The sequence below is a fragment of the Periplaneta americana genome, chromosome 8 (genome assembly GCF_040183065.1).
Source record: "Periplaneta americana isolate PAMFEO1 chromosome 8, P.americana_PAMFEO1_priV1, whole genome shotgun sequence".
Lineage (NCBI taxonomy): Eukaryota > Metazoa > Arthropoda > Insecta > Blattodea > Blattidae > Periplaneta > Periplaneta americana.
In genome coordinates, this window is record NC_091124.1 from 125,579,108 (window position 1) to 125,606,024 (window position 26,917).

Consider the following 26,917-nt stretch of genomic DNA (forward strand, 5'->3'; position numbering starts at 1 on the left):
TAGTGATTGAATGGTCAGGAGATGGGTTAGGAAGATCAACGAGGGCCCCATCTCTGTGCATGACGAGCAGCGTATCGGTCGGCCACCTTTGATCAATGACGTTTGGTGCGTGCCCTCGATGAAAAAATTCATGAGGACAGGAAGTTCACAATTTCTTCGATTTCCTTGAATTTTCCAGAAATGTCGCGAAGTGTTCTCTACAAAATTGTGACAGATCGATTACAATATCGAAAATTGTACTCACGATGGATACCCAAGTTGCTCACCGAGGAACACAAAACCAAACGAGCTTCCAGTGCATTGAGCTTTCTCACACGTTACAGTGAGCAAGACGATGAGTTTCTTGACCATATCGTGACAGGTGACGAGACTTGGGTGTCTCACATGACACCTGAATCGAAGCAGCAGTCCATGGAATGAAGGCACACTGCATCGCCAAGGAAAAAGAAATTCAAACAAACCATGTCAACACGCAAGATCATGTGCACTGTTTTTTTGGGACAGAAAAGGAGTCCTACTCATCGAATTCTTGCCTCGGGGTGAAACCATTAATAGAGAAACCTATTGTCAGACCTTGAAGAAGCTCATCTCGAAATTTGGCTGGGAACAAATCGACCATCCCCCCCCCCCCTACAGCCCGGATTTGGCTCCGAGTGACTTTCGTCTCTTTCTGCACCTCAAGAAGTTCCTCGGAGGTCAATGTTTTGATGGCGACGATGAAGTGAAAGCAGCAATCCGGGAGTGGTTCGCATCGCAATTCTACAATGAGGGGATAGAAAGACTTGTGCCACAACTCGATAAATGCCACAATAATGGCGAAGACTATGTTGAGAAGTAATTGAAGTGTGGGGAATACAATGCAACAAAATGGTTTCTAAATATCTTCCCGTTTACTTACTACACCCTTTTGGAACTTACTTTAAGAACTCGTACATCTTCATCATCATTGTCTTCATCATCACTTCATCTGTCACTAGAAGACTCGCAGGAAATTTTATTGTTTGTTTGTTTCGGTGCACTTTTTCTCGTTGAAACAGGCTGCAGGTTGTGAAGCGATAGTGGTGCAGAAGTCGACATTAGGATTTCTTCTTGTCTGCTTTCGCTTTTGGTTTTCAGACGCATTAGGTTTTCTTTTCTGCTGCTGTCTGAACATTGTTGTTATGGGATGTTCTTGCTACTAGAAGTGCTGTGCCACACCTATTGGAAGACGATGGCTCTATCACTGGAACTTTCTGAATATCTTTTGGACTGATCACAGAATCTTAAGTTTCGGATTCAGTTTCTGATTTTCTGTCACTTGGGTGGGTTAATGTCGATTAGATGCAATTTGTAGCCCAGCTTTTTCTCCCTAACAGCTTTTACGGTTTCTATAATTTCGTCCTTGCTCTAAAGTTCCGTTTCCCCATCTGAAATCCACCAGAAATATAAATGACAACAGCCTTGTTGAAATTACATGATATGGGAATAGGATTCCGAAATCAGTCCCGGGGACGAAATTTAGACACACCCTGGGGGACGAAATATAGGCATGTGCACCACAAATGTATGGCGGCATGTTATTTTAAGCACGCTGCAATATCCAATCCGTTTATTATATATTCTTACACTACACACTTTACTCCATATATAGAAACAAAAAATGATTTGAAAATACGTACGTTAGGTTGTGAAACACCGCTGAGAATATATAAGAAGAATAGTTTTCCACCTTCCAGATATTTAAAACTTAAATAACAACTAAACAGACAATAATACTCGCTCCAACTGAAAGTACGCTTGCTACTGCATAAAGAGGGATAGTCTGTATTGAACATCACCAGGGTGCGACACATTATGGGCGAAATACTGTGGGGGGACGAATTTAGGCAAGGGGACGAATATTGGGCACTATACCTTATACTTCCAATTTTTATATTTCCATTTCGTCCTATGTTCTGGTCACGAGACATAATCATATATTTTGTCTTTTCGGGATTTACTTCCAAACCTATCTCTTTACTTTCTTCAAACAAAGTTTTTGTTTTTTCACTAATAGTTTGTGGATTTTTTCCTAACATAATCATATCATCCGCATAAACAAGGAGCTGATGTAACCCATTCAATTCCAAACCCTCTCCGTTATCCTGGACTTTCCTAATGGCATATTCTAGAGCAAAGTTAAAAAGTAAAGGTGATAGTGCATCTCTTGTTTTAGCGCGCAGTGAATTGCAAAAGCATCTGACAGACACTGGCCTATACGAACTCTGTTGTACGTTTCACTGAGACACACTTTAATTAATCGAACTAGTTTCTTGCGAATACCAAATTCAATAAGAATATTATATAAAACCTCTCTTAACCGAGTCATATGCCTTTTTGAAATCTATGAATAACTGATGTAACTTACTGTACTCTTATACTTACATTTTTTTCTCCAATATCTGTCGAATACAAAAAATCTGATCAATAGTCGATCTATTACGCCTAAATCCACAATCACGATCCCCAATAATGTCATCTACATATAGAGTTAATCTTCTCAAAAGAATATTGGACAAAATTTTGTACGATGTGAACAAAAGGTCTATTCCTCGAAAGTTACTAGTTAGTCTTGTCCCCCTTCTTAAAGATAGGTACAATTATGGACTCCTTCCATTGTTCTGGTACAATTTCTTTTTCCCAAAGAATAAGTACAAACTTATAAATTTCGCTAGATAATGCGCTTCCACCCTCTTGTATTAATTCTCCAGGAATTTGATTGATACCTGGAGAGTTGTAATTTTTCAGCTTTTCTATCACAATTTCGACTTCAGGAAGTGTGGGTTCGGGTATAAATGGCTCAGCAGTGTGTATTTGAATTTCATCTCGATCATTTCTATTTGCCTATGTACATTTAGTATTTGCCCAAAATAGCTTTTCCATCTGTTCAGAATTGAATGAGAATCTGCAAGCAAGTCTCCATTCTCATCCTTGACCAGATTTACCCTTGCCTGATATCCATTCTCAAATTCCTTTATGTCTTATATAAATCTCTAATGTTTTTATTCTTACTACTTGTTTCTACCTCATTGAGTTTTTCCTTCAAGTAATCTCTCTTCTTATTCCTAAGTGTATGACTTGCTTCCCGTTTTTCATTGAAATAAATATCTTTAATCTTAGCATGCAGGCTTTCACAGCCGGTGTCTAGTTTAAACGGAGCTTTCGGGCTAAGATACCGTGGTCTACTGGTGGTCTACTGGGGAACAAACCCAGGTCCTTGGTTCTACATACCAAGCACTACTGAGCTGCCGCAGCAGTAGACGAAACGTCTGGTAACATCTGCACCAGTAGACCACGGTATCTTAGCCCAAAAGCTCCGTTTCAAATAAATATCTTTATTCGCAAAGATTAATTTTTTGTCCTAGAGAATATATCTGTTATGATAACAATGGTTATTCGCCCAACAGTACATAATACTGTGGAATCCCGGCCACCAAGGCACTCAATTGAGTGCGCTCCTTGTATAATGGCAGTTGACTTAATGTATGTCAACATATATGTTGAACTTGGAGTCGGGCCACAAAGAGGGGGGGGGGGAAATAAGACTAGAGGAGAGGAATTCGATCCGGTGCTGTGGCTTGAACTTCAGTGTAGCTCAGTAGTGCTTGGTATGTAGAACCAAGGACCTGGGTTTGTTCCACAGTATCAGAGCGAATTTTTCTTCTCTAATAACCATCTTTATTAGTCTCAACTGGAGTCCACACCTGTGGAGTAACGGTTAGCTCATCTGGCCGTGAAACCAGGTGGCCCGGGTTCAATTCCCAGTCAGGGAAAGTTACCTAGTTGAGGTTTTTTCTGGGGTTTTCCCTCAACCCAATACGAGCAAATGTGGGTTAACTTTCGGTGCTGGACCCCAGACTCATTTCACTGGCATTATCACTTTCATCTCATTCAGACGCTAAATAACCTAAGCTGTTGATAAAGCGTCGTAAAATAACCTACTAAAAAGAAGTCTCAACTGGATCCTGTAAGAATTTCAATTTTGCCTGTTTCCTTCTTTCTACTACCGTGCAACAATCTTCATCAAAACACGGTTTCTTTTTCTGTTTCATAATAACCTATGCTCTGCTCAGCTGCAATTTTGATATTATCTCGGATATTTTCCCCACACGCTATTAATATCTAACTCTTCCTCAACTTCCTCAAACCTATTTGAAATTTCTACCTGATAATGTTCCTTATTTTCCTCATCCTTTAATTTCGGAATATTGAATCTCCTAATATTAACTTGTTGCCCTACTTGCTTGGCTACTGATAGTCTTTCTCTTAATTCTCCAATTACCAAATAATGGTCAGAATTACAGTCTGCCCCCTGAAGTTTCGAATGTCTACTATACTAGTATGTCTTCGTTTATATATGAAGATGTGATCCATTTGGTTGTGTGTCAGTCCATCTGCAGAAGTCCAAATATATTTATGTGTATATCTTTATGGGGGAATGTTGTATTTTTGACAATTACATTTTTTGATGTCGCAAAGTTGACTAACCTAACTCCATTGTCATTACTAGTTACATGGAGGCTCTCTTTTCTAATAGTCGGTTTAAAACTATCCTCCTGTCCTACTTTAGCATTGAAATCCCCCAATAAAATTTTCTTGTGATATCTAGATAACTGATCAAAAGGATGTTCCAATTCCTCTTAGGAGGTATCCTTTATATGGTCGTCTTTCTCTTCTGTTGGGGCGTGAGCATTTATAACTATGATATCGCACCATTTGCCCTTAAGTACTAAATACGATAACCTGTCACTGAAAAATTCGACGATTTTTACTGCTGATTTTTTTTTTTTTTGTAAGCTAGTTTTTTAGCCTGACTGGCTTCAATGAATTTAAAAGACATGTTGGTTCAGAAAAGTGTGAATGCAATTAATAATTATATATAATAAATTTTCAGTCAAATACACTTTTCAGTTTGTGAGGTCAGATAATCTGTCACATCACAATATTTAATACAAAGTCACTAATATTTTCATCAGGTGCATGAGATGCAAACAATTTTAAATTAGGTGATAGTTGATCTAACAATTAATGATATAGTAAGTAATGCACGTGTTGGCATTTACAAGTATATATAAGTTTCGTGCCTCTTGAGGTAAACTGTACATGGTAAAGCTGAACACTGATGCTAGATTCTCGTATGTGTATGAAACAAGGAAAGGCACAGCATGATATTAACCTTATACAATTAAGGCTAAATATTCTCATTAGGTCATATCATTAAAATTAATTTGTACAATTTGATATTAACTATATTAAAATGTTATATATAATGTATAAATTTAAAAGGGATGGAAAAAGCTGTGATGCAAATGCTGTTGGTAGGAGAGCACGCAGTCTAATTCGTCGTGGTGAATGCCATATTTGTTGAAAATATTTAAGTTAATAGCTTATTATTAATTTCGAAAGGTTGTGAGCCGATTCAGCATTTTTTAAAAAAGTTTATTATATTTATACTTACATAGTTGTTCAGTTGTTTACGTCCAGACAAGGAGGCGTGTTTCACCCGACATTACATGTTTTAGAGTGAGTGATGATGTATGGACAGATAACTGAGAGGGAATGCCAGGAGTGACTGTTCGATAATATTTTATTTTATTGAGTGATATAGGGGATTACGTAAATTTGGTATTTGCTCATTTAGTAATGGATTATTAGGGTCTTGAATTTTTACAATAAAAAACTCTTCTGCAGTGTTGATAAGGTGGGAATTATTTACTACTTTTAAAATTTTTAAGGTGTTTTGTATACTATTAATTTTGTGGCCTGAATCAATAAGATGAGCTATTGTATACTATTAATTTCGTGGCCTGAATCAATAAGATGAGCTTTTGTATACTATTAATTTCGTGGCCTGAATCAATAAGATGAGAAAAAAACACCTTAAAAATTTTAAAAGTAGTAAATAATTCCCACCTTATCAACACTGCAGAAGAGTTTTTTATTGTAAAAAATCAAGACCCTAATAATCCATTACTAAATGAGCAAATACCAAATTTACGTAATACCCTATATCACTCAATAAAATAAAATATTATCGAACAGTCACTCCTGGCATTCCCTCTCAGTTATCTGTCCATACATCACCACTCAGTCTAAAACATGTAATGTCGGGTGAAACACGCCTCCTTGTCTGGACGTAAACAACTGAACAACTATGTAAGTATAAATATAATAAACTTTTTAAAAAAATGCTGAATCAGCTCACAACCTTTCAAAATTAATAATAAGCTATTAACTTAAATATTTTCAGACAAATATGGCATTCACCACGACGAATTAGACTGCGTGCTCTCCTACCAACAGCATTTGCATCACAGCTTTTTCCATCCCTTTTAAATTTATACATTATATTTAACATTTTAATATAGTTAATATCAAATTGTACAAATTAATTTTAATGATATGACTTAATGAGAATATTTAGCCTTAATTGTATAAGTTTAATATCATGCTGTGCCTTTCCTTGTTTTATACACATACGAGAATCTAGCATCAGTGTTCAGCTTTACCATGTACAGTTTACCTCAAGAGGCACGAAACTTATATATACTTGTAAATGCCAGCATGTGCATTACTTACTATATCATTAATTGTTAGATCAACTATCACCTAATTTAAAATTGTTTGCATCTCATGCACCTGATGATGACTTTTTAAAGTCGAAAATATTAGTGACTTTGTATTAAATATTGTGATGTAACAGATTATCTGACCTCACAAACTGAAAAGTGTATTTGACTGAAAATTTATTATATATAATTATTAATTACAAAGAATTCTGTTCCTAATTGTGATTATTGTTTCCTTTCCCATAATACAACAAGTAATCTCCTATTTGTGATATGTCATTCCCATCTAACTTAGCCTTCTGTACTTCCACAAAGTGTATTCTATATCTAGCTAGTTCTTTTGCTATTAATGTTACCCCTCTTATTCTATATAGACTTACATCATTCCAAGTACAAAATCTCAAGCTGTCCACTTTTTCCACTACTTCATTTTAAATTCGTACGTTTACCTTATTTTTCTTTCGAGAGCCATGGTCTTCATCTTGTTTGCATTTGCCTTCATTCTGTACTGTTCACAGCTGTCATTTAACTCTAGTAGCATATCCATTAGTATCATTTCCTACTAATAATGTCATAATTATCATCTGCAAATTGTATGCACTTTATTATTCTTCCTCCTACTGTCACCTCTTCCATGTTTTGGAAATAGTTCTCACCAAATTCTCCAAGTAGATGTTGAGCAGAGTAGGTAATAAAGGGCATCCTTGTTGTACCCCCTCTCCTATTCCACTTCCCTCTGACTTTGACTCGTTTCATATAAAGATTATTGAGTAGCCTCATTTCCTTCCAATCCACACCAATTTTCTTCAGGATCCCCATAAGTTTCTTCCAGTGAACTCTCTCATAAGCCTTTTCCAGGTCCACAAATACTATATACTCTTCTTAATTTTTTTATTAGTATCTTTTACTGATTGTTTGCGGCATTCCAATTGCATCTCTTGTACCTTTTCCTTTCCTGAAGCCAAATGGCACTTCTTTCAACTCTCCTTTCATCATAGAATATTAACATTGATTCACTATTTACAGGGGAATCTTCGCTGATTGCAATATCAAGTTTGTCCACACCTGTGGAGTAACGGTTACCGCGTCTGGCTGTGAAACCAGGTGGCCCGGGTTCGATTCCTGGTCGGGGCAAGTTACCTGGTTGAGGTTTTTTCCGGGGTTTTCCCTCAACCCAACATGAACAAATGCTGGGTAACTTTCGGTGTTGGACCCCGGACTCATTTCACTGGCATTATCACCTTCATCTCATTCAGACACTAAATAACCTAGATGTTGATAAAGCGTCGTAAAATAACCTACTAATATCAAGTTGATAGTCTTGAATTCATTAAATTTTTTGTTATTAATTTTCTTCAGTTTTGGCAGCAACACTGTCTCCGTGAAATTTTCAGGCCATTCATCTTTCTTGTATGTGGCAGTCCTCTGTGCCTTTGCTTTCATCTGTGCCCTCTGTTTCATCTGTGCCCTCTGTTTCATTTGTGCCCTCTGTTTCATCTGTGCCCTCTGTTTCATCTGTGCCCTCTGTTTCATCTGTGCCCTCTGTTTCATCTGTGCCCTCTGTTTCATTTGTGCCCTCTGTTTCATCTGTGCCCTCTGTTTCATTTGTGCCCTCTATTTCATCTGTGCCCTCTGTTTCATTTGTGCCCTCTGTTTCATCTGTGCTCTCTGTTTCTTCTGTGCCCTCTGTTTCACCTGTACCCTCTATTTCATCTGTGCCCTCTGTTTCATCTGTGCCCTCTGTTTCATTTGTGCCCTCTGTTTCATTTGTGCCCTCTGTTTCATTTGTGCCCTCTGTTTCATCTGTGCCCTCTGCTTCATTTGTGCCCTCTGTTTCATCTGTGCTCTCTGTTTCTTCTGTGCCCTCTGTTTCACCTGTACCCTCTATTTCATCTGTGCCCTCTGTTTCATTTGTGCCCTCTGTTTCATCTGTGCCCTCTGTTTCATTTGTGCCCTCTGTTTCATCTGTTCCCTCTGTTTCATTTGTGCCCTCTGTTTCATCTGTGCTCTCTGTTTCTTCTGTGCCCTCTGTTTCACCTGTACCCTCTATTTCATCTGTGCCCTCTATTTCATCTGTGCCCTCTATTTCATCTCTGCCCTCTGTTTCATCTCTGCCCTCTGTTCCATCTTTGACTCCTGTTCCTCGTTCTAGAGAACAAGGATCTAAAAAGAGGCTCAGCTAGCATTTTTAATGGCAACGAAGAGGAATGATGGGGACGATTTATATTTTTTCACGTCATGACTGCCTTATCTAAAAAGTTAACTACACTAAAAAAATTACTAATCAGAAACGAGTTTTCTTCAATGGCATTAAATGCGTTGCAAGAAGAAAATGTTTAAACATATGCAGTTTAATGCCCTGTGTCAGTTTTGCAATATGACATTTCAGGGGCTGTAAACAACACACTGATCTCAGTATCATTAATTCCTACCTACTTTCTTCAGTTTAACAAAATGCTGCTTTATTTCAAACGTAATGCTTGTTACTTTACAGTTGAGATGAGTTAAGTTCGTTGATATTAATATTGTTTTGTTGTTTAGTCAACTGTCCGAAGACAGGTCTGAACCTCACAAGTGATACCAATAAGGCACCCCTTATGAGGGAACTAGGCCAGGAGGTAATGTGGTAGGGTGGCCAGTTCCTTTCCCCCTCCATTGCATACATTGCCCGCTAGCTACATATTACACTAATCAGACTTCAGGAATATTAATATTAATAAAATTATTTAAAAAATATTTTAAAATCCTTATATAATTTCAACAAGTTATTCGAAATCATGTTTGAATTACATCTGTCTAATTTCCATTTCGAACAATAAGCACATTTGGACATGATATTATATAGATGATAGTAATATATAAAATATTTTTTCCTGAATTTCTTGGAGGAAAGCTATTCCTAAAGAGAAGCTATTGATATTACTATCATTCTTCGGGATGAAGATTTTCATCTTTAAGCTAAGTAGTGTGTATTTCTGGCTCTTTCTACTGCTACAGATATGTAACAGCACAATAACGACAGTCCAGAGGCAGTTTTCGTAACTTTTGTAATATTTGTATTTTCATGTTGTCAGCCTACTCGAGACCATAATAAAAATATGTACCAGATTTTAATTCTAGCAAGATGAACTTCTTGCTTATTCTTTGTTCTAATACCATATTTACTAATTACAATAATTACCCCATCAGGTGTTTCCTACATGAAATTTGAAAATTAAATAAATATTTCGTTATTCCTCCTTTCTTAAAAAAACATGTGCCTATTTTCAAACTTCTTTTCAGTTAAAAAGAGAACGCAAGGAAATACGGAAAGTTTATGAATGTCTGTGGTGAAAGGTTGCAAATAAATATAAAACATTAAAAATAAAAATCGTCCTACCTTAAAGTTATTATTAGCCTTTCCTCGAGATTAATCGGCTGTTGAAAGTTCACCAGCAAATGTGATATGTTTGTTTTCAGTTTATCCACCATGTAATCAAAAATCTCCACAGCCATTCTTGTATATTCTTTGAATTTATTTGGAAACTTCCTGAGAACAGGATAGAGATGATGGAATTCTACATATTGTTGTCTTTTCATGCAGATTTGGTGAGCTTCTCTTCTCAAAAAATGCACTTAGGCTATCTAATGACAAGAAATCTCTTGCCCTGTTGTTTGCCATGATTAACATGTGGTTTTTCCTACATTTATGAGGCAGACCCTAGCTTGTTGCTAGAATTCGCTTGAAGTTATCGCACACCACCACTCGCCCCTGCATCCTGTGCAGGACGAGCCTTAGGCAACAAAGAAAAACTACTGTACCAATTTAAGCAACTTCATATCTTCCTTGATTTCTTATGTTTCCTTCCTTCTTTAATAAATTAAAATGAATTTATGTATGCATTTTATTTATGCAGATTGTTCTTTATATATTAATTTTCTCTGGTGCTGATATTATTGCACTTGTTTATTATTTTCGTTGGGTAGTTTATCTGCTCTTGAATTTCTTTTAACAACACAAATTAAATTTCAAGGGATTAATTAGTGCCATCTGTAATTAAGAACAATATGACAATACTGGTCTGCCTTTATGGAATTTGCGCCTCTCGACCAAGCTGCCTGAGGTTTGATTCCTGGCATGGGCAGTGAAAGAAATTTATCTTCCGTCTACGGGATTGGGTGTTTGTCCGTTGTCTTGTGATTGTCTCTGTAGTGGCCTGTGCCCTGCTAATCCCATGACCAGGGAGGTTCTCTCTTGCGAGATGTGTGTTGGATTCAGTGATTCTTCCTCCCCTACCCACAGTGGCATATAAGACGGAAAAAGGGGAGATTAAACTGACTAAGAAAGAAAGAAATGACAATACTGACACAAGTGGCACTTCATACAATTTTAATTGAATGTCCTTGTCCACTTTTTTCTAAAGCTTTAGTTTGTTTCACATGTTTATTGCTGATAAAGAATTTAAAATTCGTGAATTCATATTTTTTGCAGAGGAGTTCCTGCACTCTGCGCAGATGATGTCGCAGATCACACCTCTTGAGGTAGACATTTTGTTTCTGCTTTGTGACCTGCTCCATCAGACAGGGTAAGCATTTTTTAGTAGGAGTGGTGCAGCAATCTGATGATGTCTTTTGTCTTGTCTGTGTGTTACTAATAAGTGAAGAGCAATTAAGAGTCCGATTCCATTGTCAAGAAACCCACTGTTTGAACTAATTGTTTTGTGAAGTTTGTTTCTGATCTACATTGGACATTGTTCATTGCCTGATTAACGTGTGCAATGGTTTTTTTTACACGTTGGCTGCAGGTTCATATTTATCATCTCCTATTTACATAGAGAAGCGTGATAGTTACATCTTCTTTAATTATGCAGAAGGAAAGAAAACGGACATACTGTATTGAGCATATGTCAGTCAATATATAATTCTCTATAATAAGTAAATGTTCATACAGAGCATTCAGCTCAGCTCCCACGCACTTGCATGACCAGCATGGATTGCATCATTATTGAGCTGTAACTCCCCTAATATTTTTACTCGTATAACTTTGATTTCTAATAGCATGCACATAATTATATTTTTATTTCATGGTGACTACTAACTTGTGTTGTAGTAATAGTAGTTCAAAGTGGTATCTGTCTGCATTAACACATTCTCGACATCTTTTTATGAAATTTGTTACTCACTTGCAAAAATTCTACATATTTCTATAATACGATACTTGTAGTTTCTCCTCTTATATTGCCTTTAAGTTCATCTATCTATAGTGTGAGAGTTATCCCTGTAGACACTATTTTTTATATTTTTAAGGTGAATACCAATTTTATAAAAAAAAAAGTCAGGAATATGTAAATGTAGATGGACACGGCTTTGACAGCTACTGTAATATAGTATGCATATTATGCATGAAACATAATGTATGTGTGCATGCTATTATTAATCAAAATTATATGACTAATAATCTGCGAGAGGATTTAGATTGATAATGATGCCATCTACACCGGCCATGCAAGCATGTGTTATATGTGTTCCTGACTGAGTGCCTAGCCGAATGCTCTGCTCTGAATAATAATTTATATGTTAAAGTTTTTCATAAATTTTATATTGTGCATATTACCTGAAGCAGTAATAAACCATAGATATTGTATTTTACGAAGTGAATGAGAGGAAAGAATTTCCAAATTAACTTTAGAAATGACACAACAGCGAAAATTACCATTATAATAAAGAACACATTAGATAAAAGTCAGGAAAGACACAGAAAGTCACTGGCGGCTGTTGGAAGGGAAGGTGCTCGGGGTGCTGCCTCTCCGAGGAAATACTTTAAGATGCTTCCTTTGCTGTTATATGTCTGACGAATTTAATTCCATTGTATGAATTGTGATATACATTCAATGCATGATTTGCCACTCTAAAATCCCAAAGATATATTTGACACTTCGTCTTTTCATAACTGATCTCTGCTATGACAAAGCCTGGCACTGCAGAAGGTAAAGGAAGAAATTGGGAATGATTTGAAAGGAGAATATAGAGAAGTTTGGAATAGATTTTGCTTGGAGGCATCTCATACAGTGGAAACGTCTTTGGATGATTATGATGAGAACTATCATTTATAATTATAATGATGGTGATTATCAACGACTGGCTTTGCAGAAATAAGCATTTTTCTTTTGTTGCTAAAATTAAATTTATCGAAATGAATAAATGAAAACAAAAACCACTCTCAGATAAATTATTATAAATCAGTGTTAATGTGACGTGATTGTATTCTTGTACTTCATGTTAAAGAGCAAGTAGTTGAGGGTGCAAGTCTATTTTAAGTTTGACGTGAACTATTCCACAATTGGTTGTGGTAGTGACAAGTGGTGGTTTGAATGTGATGGTGCTAATTGTGTAATGTTTTTGTTAAGGTAAAACAGTAATTTCGTTTTCCAAATTATAATTTGAGTTTATTAAGGTGTACATATTAGTTAGTGAACGGTTCTCCAATCTGGTTTTACATGCTTGAAGTTTTATGGATTTCAGGTAAGTAGGTAAAGGTGTATACTGTGTTAAAGGAGCATAGGGAAGACATAGGTAGAGCGCCCATACTTCAAATGTTTTTACCCCCAGAGAAGACCTATTACTTAATGTTATGGAGATAAAGTGGATTTCAGAGTTATCCTGGGGAGATGAGGAACCCACCTTCATCTAGAATTGAACCCAGACTCTTCCAGTCCACAGTCTGTCACTCAACCGAGAGAGCTAACCTCACTTCCTTTATGAGTTTTATTTTCTTATAATTACGAGAAAAAAATCTTAGCATCTAAATTTAGCGTGAATTTTCACATTCCATTATCCTGGTTGATACTTTTATTACTGAATAACTGTTGGGAAGGACATAGTCCTGAAACTTTTTTTCTTTTTTTGCATTATCAGTGATTCTGTAACATGTTACAATGTATATAAAAATACAGTACCGGTACCGGTACCTAAAAATGAACTATTACTAGTCCTGATAGTCGAGTAAATGTGATGACGTGATGAGACATGTTGTGCTCTTTATAAGGTTTGTATGCATGATCTTAAATATTTCGCACCAAAGCACAATCTGATTTACATTGTAATGGATGTAAAAAAATTGCTGCACTTATTAGCTATTTTAAATTAATGTGTCCATTAAATTGCCTTCTACAGACACAAGTTCCGATATGCTGCAGTAGTAGTAGATACATACAAATAAGCTATTATTGCATAAATTATACATTGAGAAATGTTTGTACGTTCAGTCATTATTATGGCACACCTTTGGTCAAATGGCTGAACCTTAGTTTTTAATGTCGAAGACCGAAGTTCAAATTTCAGCAATTCCAAGAGAAATTTGTGCATACAAAGATAGTATTGTGGCAGGTTCTTCAGGCTTTTCCTATTTTATCTGTTACCCTTGCTGTACCATGCTATTGACTAATATACCAAAACTGTGGGATCTTTATGGAAAATGTTCGAAGAAATGAATAACCATGAGAATCCCTGGAATTGAAACCATTGCCTGCCTGTTAGTGTATGGCATCATAGAAGATAAAAATCAGTTTAGCTGTCATATTATAGGTAATATATTGATATTACATAAATTGTGTACAGTATTTACAAAATGTACTATTGCTCAATACAAATTGAATATCTAATTATGCCATTCTGGCACCATATTACAGTGTTAATGGTAATTTTGTCATTTTTAATATTCTTGTACTCTATACAGTAGTGCTGAGTTGCAAGAAAACGAACCAAAGAAGCAGTGGCGGCTCGTGATAAAATGTTACATGTATTCACAATTTTGTGTTCCAAAATCAAAGAGAATTTGAAATCGTACGTTTAGCCTAATATGAAATATCATGATTCCAATGTTTCACTATCGAAAAACCCGTATATAATAATAATAATAATAATAATAATAATAATAATAATAATAATAATAATAATAATAATAATAATAATTTATTTATTTATTTATTTATTGATATTTATATGCTGGACAACAGCCATAGGCCAATAAAATTCCAGCACAGTGATACAAATAATGCAATAAAATGAACAACTATCGTACACATTACATAATAGAGATAACAACAAAAAAGAACATAGTTTACAATGATTAGTAATGATGATGATGATGATGATGATGATGATGATGATGATGATGATGATACTCAGTCTTTTGATTTCCAGTTTTTTCTTGGTAAGCCAATTTACCCAGTTCTTTCCTGTTCAAAATTGCTTGAATAGAGTTCATTGTTTACGTTTGTTAAAAATTAATAAATACCACAGTGCTGTTATTTACAAAAGCGTGTGTTCAGTAATATATTTTAGTTCACAACACACTGATACACTATAGCCTATACCAGTACTGTAATCCCATTCGCATAGATTGATTACTATAAATAGATGCCAGTAAATATTATTCCCAAATAATATACAACACCATACAGATACTTAAATTCATACCACTATCACAGTCAGCCAGCACGTGTATGAAAGCCAAACTATGCTATTATGCTAACACTAAAGTATAGTATAGCCTGTTATTATTCCATTGAGAAGCTTTTGTCATCTAGTCTTCTGTCAAAAAATCTGAAAGTTAGAATTTATAAAACAGTTATATTACCGGTTGTTCTGTATGGTTGTGAAACTTGGACTGTCACTTTGAGAGAGGAACAGAGATTAAGGGTATTTGAGAATAAGGTTCTTAGGAAAATATTTGGGGCTAAGAGGGATGAAGTTACAGGAGAATGGAGAAAGTTACACAATGCAGAGCTGCACTCATTGTATACTTCACCTGATTAGGAACATAAAATCCAGACGTTTGAGATGGGCAGGACATGTAGCACGTATGGGCGGTTCCAGAAATGCATATAGAGTGTTAGTTGGGAGGCCGGAGGGAAAAAGACCTTTGGGGAGGCCGAGACGTAGATGGGAAGATAATATTAAAATGGATTTGAGGGAGGTGGGATATGATGGTAGAGACTGGATTAATCTTGCTCAGGATAGGGACCAATGGCGGGCTTATGTGAGGGCGGCAATGAATCTCTGGGTTCCTTAAAAGCCAGTAAGTAAGTAAGTAAAGTATAGTAATTCATAAACTACACTCTCGTAGCAGTACTGTACACACAGCCACACAAAGTAAACGTTCTGACAGTGAGAAATGCTGACACCTACAGGCTAAAATAAAGTCTATTAAATTTCCTCGAGATATAGCACGTAAACGATAGGCATCGATGCACCTGACATCTGTAGGATAGATTCACTATTCACTTAACGCTTTGTGCTCTTGACAAGTCATAAGCGGCCAGGGAAAGACAATTTCCTTCCGCGCATGCCTGAAATTCCTGTAACCATCTTGAAAAGAGCATGGCTTGTACGTGAACCCACATCAAGTTTACATAATAAGTTTATGCAAGATGCCAGAAGTTTAAAATACTCAATTCTGATATTATACATCCCCACTACGTCAATACGATATTAAATAATAAAACTAGTCGTGCATTAATGGAAACAAGATGTTCACATGTTCTTGTGCTCTTATTGATGCACCGCCACTGCAAAGAAGTTACATTGTCATTAGATATCAATCTTTGAAGTTGTTGTTGTTGTTGTTGTTTTAGTCAACTGTCCGAAGACAGGTCTGAACCTCACAAGTGATACCAACAAGGCACCACCTATGAGGCAACTAGGGCAGGAGATAATGGGGTAGGGTGGCTAGTTCCTTTTCCCCTCCATTGCATGCATTGCTGATTAGCTACATATTACACTAATCAGACTTCAGATGCATACAAACACATATCGTCAAGTGAGATGTATTGCCTGATAATAGATGTACATAAAGTTAAGGGCCTTAATTATATAGTATTGGTAAAGGTGTCCCATAGTGCCACTTGGCATATGAGAGCATAGAGATAGAACTCTCACGCTTTTTTTGAGGTGATGTGTCAGCACAACACTCTGGCTTAATTTTTTTGTTTTTACCCCCAGAAAGAACCAGTACTCAATTAGACAGAGGCTCAATACACCCTGGAACCATCTGTCCTGGAAGTTACAGTGATGAAAAAAATCCCACTACCATCGTGGCACAAACCTAGCACAGATAATAATCTGTTGCTCTACCAGTTGAGCTGCTACAGCTTTCTAATGTATACAGCATTTCTTAAGTGACATTATCCATTCTACTCTGTATTTTGAGTGAGCTATAGTCATTTATACAATTTATCCAAGAGATGACACCACCATAAATGCATATCTGAATACAAACTGTCCATAAGCATATCCTTCAGTCACCTAAACTAACATACCGTAACAAAGTAATATAGTCATATGTTTCTGTCAAATTTTATCTGGGGAATCCTGCAGTTTAGCTCTGAAAAATACAGAGTGTTCAAGCCAAGATGTCCACTCACTACTGGTGGTCGCACAGTCTCTGTATGCTATACAGGTCTCCCGCCAAACGGTGACCGTAATTTACGGCAAAGTAAAACTCATAATACTGAAATAAAAGACTTACCTTATTGTAGTAATTGCTGGAAATAGCGACCTTCGGGATTCAAGCATGCTTGACATCACTTCAGCACATTCCCGGACACTTTCTGTAGTTAGTTTTCACTGATGTTCCGTTTTGTTTGTTGGATGTTTTCCTTCAATTCATCCAAGGTGTGAGGATTATTTGCATATGATTCACTCTTTAATTTATCCCACAAGTAAAAATCATATGGATTTAGGTTGGGGGATCGTGGAGGCCACAAACCGCGAGTCACAATGCAATCACCGAAAATATTAGTAAGTTCTTGCATTGAAACATTCGCAGTATGCACTGTCACATTGTCCTGCATAAAATATGCATAGTATTTTTCCTCATCTGTGAGCTTGGTAAAGAATGGCTGCAGAATCAGTCGCACATATCGCTCACAGTTTATAGTCTCCACAGAAAAGATTGGGTCTATTATTCTTCTTCCTGATATTGACACCACACACCTATCTTCTGATCATGTAGTGACAGTTCCAAAATGTTATGTGGATTTTCAGCTCTCCAATATCTATTGTTTTGTTTATTTACATAGCCACAGAGATGGAATATGACTCATCACTGAAAAATACTAAAGTGGGGTCTACTATGCCATCATGGACTGATTGCTGGTACGGATACCATTTACAAAAATTTATTCTAGCCACGTTGTCTGGGGGCAAATGCTGATGCACTACATAGGTTTTGTATGGTTTTAACTTCAACAATTTAATAGTGTATTGAACTATGGTTTTTGACATCCTACTTCCTGAACTAATCTGCGCAAAGATTTCTGAGGGCTTCGTTCTATTTTTTTTTTTACTTGGTTATTTAACGACGCTGTATCAACTACAAGGTTATTTAGCGTCGATGAAATTGGTGATAGCGAGATGATATTTGGCGAGATGAGGCCGAGGATTTGCCATAGTTTACCTGACATTTGCCTTATGGTTGGGGAAAAACCCAACCAGGTAATCAGCCCAAGCGGGAATCGAACCCTTGCCTGAGCGCAACTCCGGATCGGCAGGCAAGTGCCTTAACTGATCGAGCTACACTGATTGCTGCTTCGTTCTAATGGAAAACCTATTTCATCTAATGTTTCCTTAGTTAAGACCCTTTTATTCACTCGACGCTTCTTATTTTGAACCAATTCTGTCTCATTAAATTTCTTTACAAGTCGTAATCTTCTCATTCATTCTAGTTTTATTACACTTAAAGGTTGTTAAAACTTTCAGAAATATTCAGGTATAGTAGCCATGATGTCATCATACCTGTTGGTCCTACAAAAGCTTGGTGTGGGATTTCATTGACACTGATAATGCACAGTAATCTAGCTAATTCGTGTCAGCTAATCAGAGGTCATTACAAAAGGTGATAGTGCTCGTCAAGTCCACGTGGAGTCTTATAGTGTTACCAATTCTTAGTCATACTTCTTTAATAGGATAATGTGTTTCATTCCTCACATGGAACCAATTGTTAAAAATGATACAAATCCAAATTTAGCAAAACAATTAACATTAGAAACAATTAATAGCAAATATCCTTGTGAAATCTGGGTACACATTTACAGTGATGGATCTTTACAAAATGACTATGATGGTGCAGGAACTGGAAAACTTTAAAATTTTTCCATTCTATAAAGCAGTCGGGAAGGGCTCCACAAGCTTTGATGGAGAAGTTGAAGCTGTATTCATTATTCTAACCAATCTTCAAATAATAAATAAATTTTCCAAAGCTGTAATCCTCATTGATTCAAAGCAGGTATACAAGCTATAGCTAATAATAGTTCACAGAAAACTGACAAAACTTCTTAGTGCTGTACCCTGATCAAGCAGCTCCAAAAACTAGGGAAGGAAATAGTTTTGCAATGGATTCCAGCACACTGCGACATTGCAGGTAATGAATTGGCGAATCAACTGGCTGAGAAAGGCTGCACAAAATTACTAAAAACTCATTTATTTCTGTTAAATTCAATAAAAAAACTCCAATACAAACAAAAATTTTTGAACAGAATAAAGAAATCAGCTAAAAATAAATTATGGGAACCCCTCCTCCAAAATTTAAACATCATCCCTGAAGAACCAAGAAATTCAGCAGTGGCAGCCTTCTGCCTTCTGACTGAGCATGATTATTTGGCAGCTCATTCATATAGAATCGACATTTCCCTCTTACCCAATTGTGTGTTTTGTGGAAAGGCCGTAATCATGGATAAGCACCACCTGGAAAATTGCGAACTTTTGCCTGTTCGTCTCAACATCACAGAGAAATACTGGACTTCAAGACGGCTGATGGCTTCATTGCCATGATATCAGAGCATTGGCTACCAACCAACCATTCCTCATGTGGCGTCGATTTATTTTAGTCGGCAAAACATGACATTTCCACTTTGATATCAATGGCACATTATTTAAAAACAATATTTTTTTTTTATCAAAGCACATCGTTTAAAAATAATATCTCTATCAAAGATTTGCTGGTTAGGTATGATGAAAAGGAGGCTACTATGTACAGTATTTGCTGGAACAGTCTGCTATATTAGCATTGGACTAGTATTATATTAGTGCACAATTTGTTTTTACTTTTGTAGTTTAGCAATGTCTCGCCACTGTAAGAATTCCCCTAATTTATATGTAATGTAGACAATTTATTACAAAATTTAAAAAAGATAGGAGTCGTAAGAGAGTCATTACCATTGCTCAGAATTCTCCGAGTGGCTAAGCATCAGGGTAGACAGGGTAAGCTGAGCTTTCCCAAACATTTTCGAAGAAGGGACAAGATCAATTTAGAATTTAGTTAATTAAAAACAGGAGCGTTTCCATGTTTAATTTACCTTTTAGCGACGTAAAGCACGGCCTAGATCACTATTTCTGAACCCTAGCTTACCCAAAAATTTTGTCACGCTTCGCTTAAAACATTAGTACAGTACCTACTTATTTGATTGCCAAAGATTAAAGAACCAATATATACATTCTTGCAATCCAGCATACTGTAAATCTGCAGAATGGCTTTCAAAATAAATTGTAAAACATACACTAAGAGAGAGATATCTTACTGCTCTCGTAGTTTAGAATCTGCTTCATCAACAGGAATTGTGAGTCAGCTTCAGAAACTGATGAAGTTTTAGGGATTGTTTAAGTATCAGGTGCTGAGGAGATAGACTTATGCACAATGAACCAATTGGGGTTAAAGTTCTCGGAGCTAATCTAACTTCCCTTTAGTTATATTCAACTTCTATGCTGAGGTTCTAAATCTTTCTGATTAATTCATATGGTGAACTTTGCATGATCATGAAGCTATTTACAAATAATTTTTAGAATATTTATTACTGTTTTTCGTGTGGTAATTAATTTATTGTACTAGAAGACATTGAACAATGTTACAGTGAAATATTAGAAACAAAAACCAAGTTTTTATATCCAAACCAATTGTAAAATATTAAGATAAAAATCTTTGAGTCATAAGCTCACCAAATTGAGATTTCATAACAGAGCCACTCTTTGATCCGACGTATTACTAACCAGCTTCGTCCATTTGTTTTTCTGTTCTTTCTTGCTTCCAAACCGGATCGCTCAGTTATTTGCCGAAGAGGCCAGGGGAAGAACGACGGCAATGGTTGGGGTGATTATGTTTATCATTTCACGCACGCTCGCACATACTATTACATTGTTTTGATTTTATAAATTGTTCCCGCTTTCTGTCCTTACATACAATATATATTATTGTGTGTATATATTCTGTGTGTCTCAAAAGTCTGAATATTTTTTGAACCCAATTACCTATAGTCTAATTATTATTGGCACTGAAAAGTACTATTTTCGGAGTCCTTCATATGAATTACTTTAGATTTTAATAACATATTTTTTTTACTTAAAATATCATATCTTGAAGACAAAGACAGTATTCTAACATAACTTCCTGTATGTAGCCCTATATGCACTGCAGCTTCTTGACTTACTTTGCCTTCCCTCAAATTCAAATGTTCTACTTTGCTACACTTAAACCAGATGTCTCTGCAGACTCATGATTCGTTATGCAGCATAGACTGATTTAGATGTGGAATCTATTTATTATTATTATTATTATTATTATTATTATTATTATTATTATTATTATTATTGTCATCGTATGAAATCCATTCTTTATTATTGGTATATAATTTCATTAATTTATTAGATTTATTGAATCATTTTATATATATATATATATATATATATATATATATATATAGGGGAAAGTCGGGTAGTATCGGACATCGGGTAATATCGGACAGTGAGTTTCTTTCATCTACCACACGATGATAGTACCTGATTGACATGGTTACGTTTCTGTGATGTCGCATAGAGAAACATAACCATGTCATTCAGGTACTACCATATGGTGGTAGATGAAAGAAACGCACTGTCCGATGTTACCCGATGTCCGATACTACCTGACTCTCCCCTATATATATATATATATATATATATATATATATATATATTGGATTGGAAAGAGAGAAGACTATTTAGTAATCTTTATAGGAAACAACAAGTCAGTCAGGATAGAGGAGAAATGTTAGAAGGAAGTGAAATTGGGAGAGAGGTACGTCAAGGATGTCCTTTATCATCTACTCTGTTCAACATCTACTTGGAGGATTTAGTAAAGAACTGTTTTCAGAACATGGGAGAAGTGATAGTAGGAGGAAGAAGACTAGAATGCATAATATTTGCTGATGATATGGTGTTATTAGCAGAAGAGGAAATGATACTAAGGAATATGCTGCTGGAGCTAAATGACAGCTGTGAGCAGTATGGGATGAAAATAAATGCAAATAAGACGAAGAGCATGATCATATGAAGAAAAATACAGAAGATAAACTTGCAAATTCTAAATGAAGCAGTAGAGCAAGTGGGCAGCTTCAAATACTTGGGGTGTAGTATAAGCAGTAACATGAGCTGCTGCCAGGAAGTCAAAAGGAGGATAGCAATAGCCAAGGAAGCTTTTAATAGAAAAAGGAGCATTTTCTGCGGACCTCTGGAAAAAGAACTAAGGAAGAGGCTAGTGAAGTGTTTTGTATGGAGTGTGCCATTGTGTGGGGCAGAAACATGGACATTACGACGAAGTGAAGAGAAGTGAATAGAATTATTTGAAATGTGGATATGGAGAATAATGGAACGCATGAAGTGGACAAACAGAATAAGAAATGAAGCTGGGTTGGAAAAAGTGGGTGAAGAAAGAATGATGCTGAAACTGATCAGGTAGAGGAAAAGGAATTGGTTTGGGTCACTATCTGAGAAGAAACTGCCTACTGAAGGATGCACTGGAAGGAATGGTGAAGGGGTAAAGAGTTCGGGGTAGAAGAAGATATCAGATGATAGACGACATTAAGTTACATGGATCATATGAGGAAACAAAGAGGAAGGCAGAAAATAGGAAAGATTGGAGAAAACTGGGTTTGCAGTGAAAGACCTGCTCTTGGGCAGAAATGAATGAATTATTATATATAGTTTCCTTACATCCATAATATTGCTCCTTTCCCATTAATAATACAAGACAGATTCAGTGAAGAATCCTTTTCCTTGGCAAATGCTGTTGATGGTCTGTTTAACTTAAATTTTGAGAAGGCAAGTCAGTTTGTTAGAAACTGTATTGGGTATTTGAAAGTAGATGAAAGTCTTCTCAAAGGAAATATGTTAATTGTCAAAAGCTGTATTAGAAACAGAGCAGTTGAATTTATATGCACTGGCTTCAGTTACTTGAACAAAAGAGTAAAGAAAAACCTACACCCAAATTTGCATAAAGTTCTAAGTGCTGCTGGTACTTTTCCCTTAAATTCAACAACTTGTGAAAAGAATTTTTCTGCAATGAGAAGAATCAAAACATGGCTGAAACTTCAATGACCCAAAAGAGATTTATTAATCTAGCTCTGCTTCAGGTAGAAAACGAAGTATGGTACCGGTACTTAAAAACACCGTCACAAGTGACGATGTTGTCAGTAGATTTGCTCAGAAACTAAGGTGGTTGCAACTGAGCCTGTGAGTAAGAATATAATTTTATACGTTACCGGTAATGTGTTGTTATTTTACTTATTTTTCAAATAATACCATTATAAAAGGGTAAAATATAGCGACTTTATACAAACGTAAAAGAATACTGAGAAATCGTTTAAATTATAAGCCTATACAAAAGAGTCTCAAATTGATAGGGTAAATCTGGCAGTGGTCTGCAGAGACATTTGGCTGTGAAACAAGGAACTTCTTGAGAGAGAAATTGGTAAAATTTCTTCAGAGTTTTTCCATTATGGAACAAAATTCTTATATGACCCAAAATATATTTGACATACTTACTGAAGAAAGCTATACGATAGCTTTTTATCATATTCTTAAATTCCATTACTACGCCCAGTTTTGAACCACGAACTTCGGTTCTCTTGATCAATATGGTGACAAACGAGTGATCCTTCTAAAATATTTTGTCTGATCTTTGTGCTCCCTTGTAACCGTTGTAAATATAGATTGATGTAATGAATTAAATTGAATTTATCATTATTATTCGATTTTTATAGGTAAATGGTAGGAACAAAAGTATTTCGAAATTTAAAAAAAAATGCATTAGACTAGCTACATGCTTTTAATAATAATGTGCTACAATTTTTTAATGTAACATCCACATATCTATATTTCCTAATGTATATTCACGCTTCTGGGACACACACTTTATATGTGCTGTATTGTACTGTTTACCACGTGAAGTACGATTGTCTAAGGTTTATTTATGAAGTGTGTCGCACCTACAGTGCATTAAATAATGTCGGGTAGAAATATTTCTTCAATGGAATATGTCTGGATAGTCGTACTTCACTAGAGCCTTTGTAATATGTACCTAGTAGAAAATATTTAAAAATTACGTTAGGCTATATGTGTATGAGCTATTCATGGTTGTAGCACTTTGCTCCCATGTTTTTTGCAGAAGGATAGTCTACAATGACCTGCAAGCCATCGCCCCTGAGCAGTACTTCAAACAGATCACAAAACGACTGGCAGAAATCAAAGCAGTATCTGTAAGTAACAAATTGTGAACTCAATGGGCCACCTTATTATTCGCCACTACCGGTATATAAATTTTCCAGTTGCATGGCAAGATAATTGTAATATATTTGTATTATTTTTCAAACAAATTAACAAGTATTTGATATATACATTTCAGCACAGAATCACAGCATTCCTTCTTCACCAGATAAAAATTAGTCAGTTCAGTAATATCACAGTCTATCAGGAGGCTTAACTTTCCCTCATCAAAACCTCACTACGCCAACTTTGAAGCATTGCATCCTCTTCATTGATAATACCCTTGTCCTCAAGAGTCAACGACCTTTGATTCACAAACCACCACTTGATCCTCACCCTGACTACAATTACTATGGCCAGCTTCTTCGTCACCCCAATTATCATTTTTTACCTTTAATTATCATTTTATTTTCGGCATAAGATTTTCCAATTCTAATTTGATCTGTATGTCTCCTCTATATTGTGCCCATTCACCAGCTTAGAGAAAAGAATACATTTATGTAAGACCTTCACAGTTATAACTTTAGCCCACGATGCCTTATTCAAACCCCTACAATCTCTCACAGAAACGTCTTCTTCTAATTGAAACTATGTTTCCCGATTGCCATGAGAAACTTAACCTGCTTATTCTTAGCATGCAGGCTTTCACGGCCGGTGTCTAGTTGAAACAGAGCTTCCGGGCTAAGATGCCGTGGTCTACTGGTGCTGACGTTACCAGACGTTTCGTCTACTTCTACGGCAGACATCTTCAGTGGTTAGGTATCCTCGGTCGAAGTCTTCTGCTCGGGATACCTGTAGCAACTGATGACCTGACTCGAAAAAATCTAAAAAAATCGAAAAAATCGAAGGAGAATTGGGAGGAAAATTTAAAAGGTACGCAAAACGCGTCCTTGCAAGGGGTTGGGGGCTGTACAAAACTAAATATGTGAGCTCCAAGCCTGTTGGCCACTAGTCTCACTCCGGGTTACGCTGCTCCCCTGAAGGAGCTCTAGAAAATTTTGAAGGGGAAGCCGAAATTGGACGTAACCTCTTAGGTACCACATACGCGAGGGGGGCTGAGACTGATCAATTGATCACGGAACGGGGCGAGGAGGAGTTGGCTGGTGTGTGCCGTTAGGATGGCAAGACTCCGTCATCTGTTGTTCGATGACAAAGCAGGTGAAGGCCGTCGGAAGAAGCGCCGTGAAATCTAAGCTGCAATTTGAGAGGTCCCTGTCCTTTCAATTTGCGACTTATTGAGTGACCTCGTATGTTTAATAGACTATTAATATTATCTGAACTAGGGCATACATAATTTATAAGAAAGGTGGAATATATATGGGGAAGGGCATATAGGTCCGTGGCCCATTTCTTATAGGGCTCATCCCGACATTTGTCTTACGCCTGAGGAAAACCACGGAATACCTTAGGCAGGATGAGTTGTCTCATATAAGAGACTAGCCAGTTGGCTCTTAGGTTGAATGACTCTATGAATCGATGGATATATATACTAGCCAATTGGCTCTATTAGATTTCCATCGATCAACAAAAGTAGATAATGTTATGGAGGGATTTTGTTTAGCCCAGTTAAGACAAGGTCATTTTACAGCGGTTGCACTATCCAAGGGGTCTCATGGAGTTGAGTCGTGGCTACCAAAACCTGGGAGTAACGCCAGCCTCCCTGTCCTCCTGTCTCAATAGTATAGCTAATGGACCTGTCTGGTGTCTACGCCGTAACCTAGGATCATACTGGCCGAGGCCAGATATGAGCGGGTTGGGGTTAGCACGAGCTTCCGCATACAGGTTCCTAGCCAGTCGAGCAATGAACTCGTCTATGGTTGGCAACTCTAGTTCATCATGGAACTTTCTTCTCGAGGCGACTCGGGGGAGATGGGTAATGAGTCGAATCACCTCGTTTTGGACAACTTGGAGTTTACGGAGATGGGACACTGCCGCAAACCCCCATGCGGGTGCGGCATAGGTAATGACAGAGCGAATGAGGGCCTTATACATGGTAAGTACTACCCTCAGGTTGTCAGGAGTTAAGGCCGCCAGAATGGGATAGTGTCTAACTATCAGCCCGTTGGCCTTACGAAGAAGGGATTGGATGTGATCTCGGAAGTTGAGATGAGAGTCCATAATGATCCCTAAATATTTAATTTGGTTCATCCACGGCATTTCTCGTCCGAAAAGTGTGGGTGGTGGTGGTATGTCTTCGAGCCTCGCTCTTAGTGAAAAGAGTATGGCCTGACATTTCTCTACATTGACCTTGATTCTCCAGTCGTGGAACCACGGCTGGAGGTGATCTAAGATCGACTGTAATCTACGGGACGCTAATCTATAGGTTTTGCCCATCGCCAAGAGGGCAGTGTCGTCTGCATAGATATACAGATGACTACTTCTGCCGTGGATATAGCGAAACGGGAGGTCATTAATGAATATATTGAAAAGTATGGGCCCGATAATGGAACCCTGTGGGACTCCTGCGTGAATTTCACGGGGGGTGGAGAAACTAGTGCCTACACGGGTTTTGAATGTACGGCCTCGGAGGTAGTTAGAAATGAGGCGTATCATTCCATCTGGGACTCCCATGCCCAGTAACTTAACGAGGAGTCCCTCATGCCAAACCTTGTCGAATGCTCGCTCGATGTCCAGGTAAGCTGCAGCTACTACACGCTTTGTGCTCATAGCCCAGGTAATGTCCTCCGTCATGCGGAGTGCCTGGAGTGTAGTGGAACGACCAGGGTGAAAACCGAATTGCTCGTTCCTGATTTGGGGCAATACTACTTCAGTGAGGCGTC

The 26,917-nt window shown here is 37.0% G+C and overlaps 1 protein-coding gene across 5 annotated transcripts in view; it reads left to right on the plus strand.

Annotated features, from left to right (window-relative positions):
- Positions 1-26,917, plus strand: part of aralar1 (calcium-binding mitochondrial carrier protein aralar1) — a 512,566-nt gene that overhangs the window by 361,325 nt on the left and 124,324 nt on the right. For all 5 annotated transcript variants that reach the window (XM_069833569.1, XM_069833572.1, XM_069833571.1 and 2 more), the window contains 2 exons: positions 11,059-11,152; positions 24,040-24,130. In XM_069833569.1, the coding sequence (XP_069689670.1) occupies positions 11,059-11,152; positions 24,040-24,130 (185 nt within the window). The remainder of the gene's footprint in view (positions 1-11,058; positions 11,153-24,039; positions 24,131-26,917) is intronic.